We start from the raw sequence: 3547 nt of genomic DNA, 5'->3' as shown, positions 1-3547 counted from the left end.
AATGGTTGAGAATTCTCACAAAACATGGTAAAAACAATTATATTTTATGCCAGGAGCTTAGCACAAATGCCAAAATGACCTATGATGGTAATATAGTAGGCATTTATTCTGCCGTTCATATATATATGTGTCGCCTTACATGGTATTCAAACACTATTTGTTTCATGAGGAATGTGTAGCGCGGAGAGTTAATGCTGGTAATACATACTGACCCAGTTCAAATCCTCTTTTCAGATTTTCACAAAAATGTTCACAACAATTACAAAGCTGTCCAGGAGGTCATTACTGAGCCCAAAATGCAAATGATTCATAAGATGACAATATATGAAGTATATTCTGCAATTCATGCATGCATGCACTTTTTTTTGCCTCAAACTTGCCTGACAACACTCACTCTGATAGTGGGTTGGAGTGAGGGAGCTGAACTACCCAGACAACATACTCCCCATTCATATGTTTTGTATTGTATGTTTTGTGTTTATATAATGTATTTGGAAAATGTGCTGTATACTGTATGCGATAATATTGTTCTATAAATTGTAACGTTTGTGAAATGAATAAACTGAAATGACTATTCACATAGATTCTGTCTACTTTGAATGTATTCAGTTGTTTATTTGTTGTCGTCATCAACCCAAGGTGTCAAGCGCCTTAAAAATGTTCAGTGTACAGTTTGTGTGTGTGTGTGTGTGTGTATGTGGACACAATGAGTCAAACATGCTTTTGAAAAAAAAAAGGAATGATGTTGATAAACATTTGACATTATACAGGTTTATCAAAACCACTGCATGAATTTGCCTTGCCCTGCAGGAATAAATTAATCCTGCGGGAATTTACCTTGTCCTGCAGGAATATTTTTTTTTAAATATGCAGGATCTGTAGGATTTTAGAAATTCCTGCAGTACAATACAAACAGGAGTCGTACAGAGGCGTAGGCAAAACGTCGGACAGTTATCAACATTAGTCCTGCAGGATTCCTTCACAGAGGCACAAATTCCTGCAGGAGTCAGACAAATATCAGGAGAAAACCTAAACACTCACATGGTGATAAAAGAAAGAACCAAATTGAGAGCATTATACTGAAATACATTTGTTTTATTGAGGTCTAAAGGGAGGACCATGAGATCAGAGTGAGGAGGAGGGGGAAACTAGGTACATGTGTCTGTTGTGATTCAGAACACAGTTTAGAGCTATGTCTGGGGACTCAAAGAGGAGCACATTTTGGGTTTTGCCCTAGCATTCCGCTAACACACTTGATTCAACTCATCATCAAGCCTTTAGTTGAATCAGGTGTGTTAGTGCCCAGGACCGGGATTGGGAAACGCTGGTGTAGAGGGTGTTTGGAATCAGAGTGAGGTCAGAGTTTTGACAGATTGTTGTGGATGAGAGGTGGGACATTACTCTAGGCTTGGGGTGTAGGAGTAATACAGGGTCTACTGTAGAGGCTCTAGGGTGTAGGAGTAGTACAGGGTCTACTGTAGGGGATCTAGGGTGTAGGAGTAGTACAGGGTCTACTGTAGGGGATCAGGGTGTAGTAGTAGTACAGGGTCTACTGTAGGGGCTCTAGGGTGTAGGAGTAGTGCAGGGTCTACTGTAGAGGCTCTAGGGTGTAGGAGTAGTACAGGGTCTACTGTAGGGGCTCTAGGGTGTAGGAGTAGTACAGGGTCTACTGTAGGGGCTCAAGGGTGTAGGAGTAATACAGCGTCCCTCCCCTCTTGATGGTGCAGCTATGTTGCCAAGTTCCGTTCTTGACGGAGCGCTCACAGGTCCCCAGCAGGTCGTCGAAGAGCACGTCGGAGTCGTACACCTCCAGCCTCAGCGGGTCGTTCTCACGGACATTGAAGAAGTTGAAGTCCTCCTTCCACCAGGGGTCATGGTTGTCGGTCTTTACCTCTGTTTTCCCACCGTAGCCGGCGCCTCTGAACACCTGAATTATAATAATGACAATGATTATGACGATAATGATAATAATGATGATAATGATAATAATGATAGTGATAATCATCATCATAAATATCATCGTCATCATAAATATCATCATCGTCATGACAATCATCATAAACACAATAACAATCATAATAATAGATTAGATTTATATAAAGCTTTTACCCAGATGCTCAAAGAGCTTCATAAAGTAAAGGGGAGAAGGCCGGACCTCATCCACCACCAATGTGTATCACCCAGGCATTTGGCACCAGACAGATCACAACACATCAGCTATCATGGTGGACAGGTGATTCAGGTGAGGAGAGATTTACCTTGACGTAGGCATCAGGGGTCTGGAACAAGCCGCTGTTCAGGTCGCTGGCTCTGAGGTTGAACACCTTGAGGACTTTAGGTTCCTCTGCTGCATAGATCTGGACCACAGTCAGAACACACACCACCAGCAGGCACCACAGGAGAGAGGAGGAGGACATGTCTCTCAGTCAGATAGGGCTTGATCCATGGAGGGAAGAGAGAGAGAGAGAGAGAGAGAGAGAGAGAGAGAGAGAGAGAGAGAGAGAGAGAGAGAGAGAGAGAGAGAGAGAGAGAGAGAGAGAGAGTGTGGGGGAGAGAGGGGGGGAAGAGGAACAAATGAAAAGATAGAAAACGTCAGAAGAAGAGAGGAAAGACTTGATATATCAGGACATGACGTGGAAACAACGTTGATTCAACCAGTTTTTGCCCAGTGAGTCCTTTACATAATGTTCATTTTCAAATATAATACATTATAAAATAAACTCTCTGTAGGGTCATAATACCTGTGTTCTGTAGAGTCTGGGGACGAGCGTCTGTCTGTGTGTCTCTGTCTGTGTGTCTGTCTGTGTGTCTGAGGGGAACCACTGACTGTTTTTCCTATGCCCTCTCACTGTTTATAAATGCCACTCCACAGGTGGCTTGTTCTCAGTGATGCCTCAACCAATGACATAACAGTTTGTGTTGCCAAAGAACAGTAACACCTACAGGTATTACTATCCTCTGATGCTGATAAAAGGAAGGCCAGGCTTTTGAATGAACACTTTGAGGGCTAGTTTCCCTGCCCAATGAGTGAGGAAAACGTTGCTAACTGTCAAGTGGCGTAGCGGTCTAAGGCACTGCATCTCAGTGCTAGAGGCGTCACTACAGACCCTGGTTTGATCCCGACTGTATCACAACCGGCCGTGATCAGGAGTCCCATAGGGCGGCACACAATTGGCCCAGCATTGTCCGGGTTAGGGGAGTGTTTGGCCGGGGTAAGCCATCATTGTAAAATAAGAATTTGCTCTTAAAACCTCTTTGGGCTAGACGTGCCGCTAGCGACCCACCTCGACAACATCCGGTGAAATTGCAGAGCGCAAAATTCAAATTACAGAAATAGTAATATATAACATTCATGAAATACAAGTGCCATACATCAGTTAAAAGCTTAACTTCTTGTTAATCCAGCCGTTGTGTCAGATTTCAAAAAGGCTTTACGGCGAAAGCACACCATGCGGTTATCTGAGGACAGCGCCCAGCACACAAAAGCATTAAAAACATTTTCCAACCAGGCAGATGCGCACCGAAAGTCAGAAATAGCGATAAAATA

At 43.4% G+C, this 3547-nt stretch overlaps 1 protein-coding gene across 1 annotated transcript; it reads right to left on the bottom strand.

Moving 5' to 3' along the window:
* Positions 1 to 618: 618 nt before the first annotated feature.
* Positions 619 to 2794, bottom strand: LOC120062819 (perforin-1-like). The gene is made up of 3 exons (XM_039012893.1): positions 2742 to 2794; positions 2259 to 2436; positions 619 to 1927 (listed from the first exon to the last, which is right to left on the bottom strand). Exons 2-3 carry the CDS (start codon positions 2415 to 2417, stop codon positions 1667 to 1669), a joined length of 420 nt encoding a protein of 139 aa, XP_038868821.1. The 5' UTR covers positions 2418 to 2436; positions 2742 to 2794; the 3' UTR covers positions 619 to 1666.
* Between the last annotated feature and the right edge of the window lie 753 nt (positions 2795 to 3547).

The sequence above is a fragment of the Salvelinus namaycush genome, chromosome 18 (genome assembly GCF_016432855.1).
Source record: "Salvelinus namaycush isolate Seneca chromosome 18, SaNama_1.0, whole genome shotgun sequence".
NCBI lineage: Eukaryota > Metazoa > Chordata > Actinopteri > Salmoniformes > Salmonidae > Salvelinus > Salvelinus namaycush.
Note: the sequence above shows the minus strand (reverse complement) of the source record. Positions and strands in the feature narration are given on the sequence as shown.

Coding starts and splice junctions, on each gene's coding strand:
- LOC120062819 (XM_039012893.1), bottom strand. CDS start 2,417: ATGTCCTCCTCCTCTCTCCTGTGGTGCCTGCTGGTGGTGTGTGTTCTG. Junction 1,928..2,258: donor CCCCTGATGCCTACGTCAAG/GTAAATCTCTCC, acceptor ATTATAATTCAG/GTGTTCAGAGGCGCCGGCTA.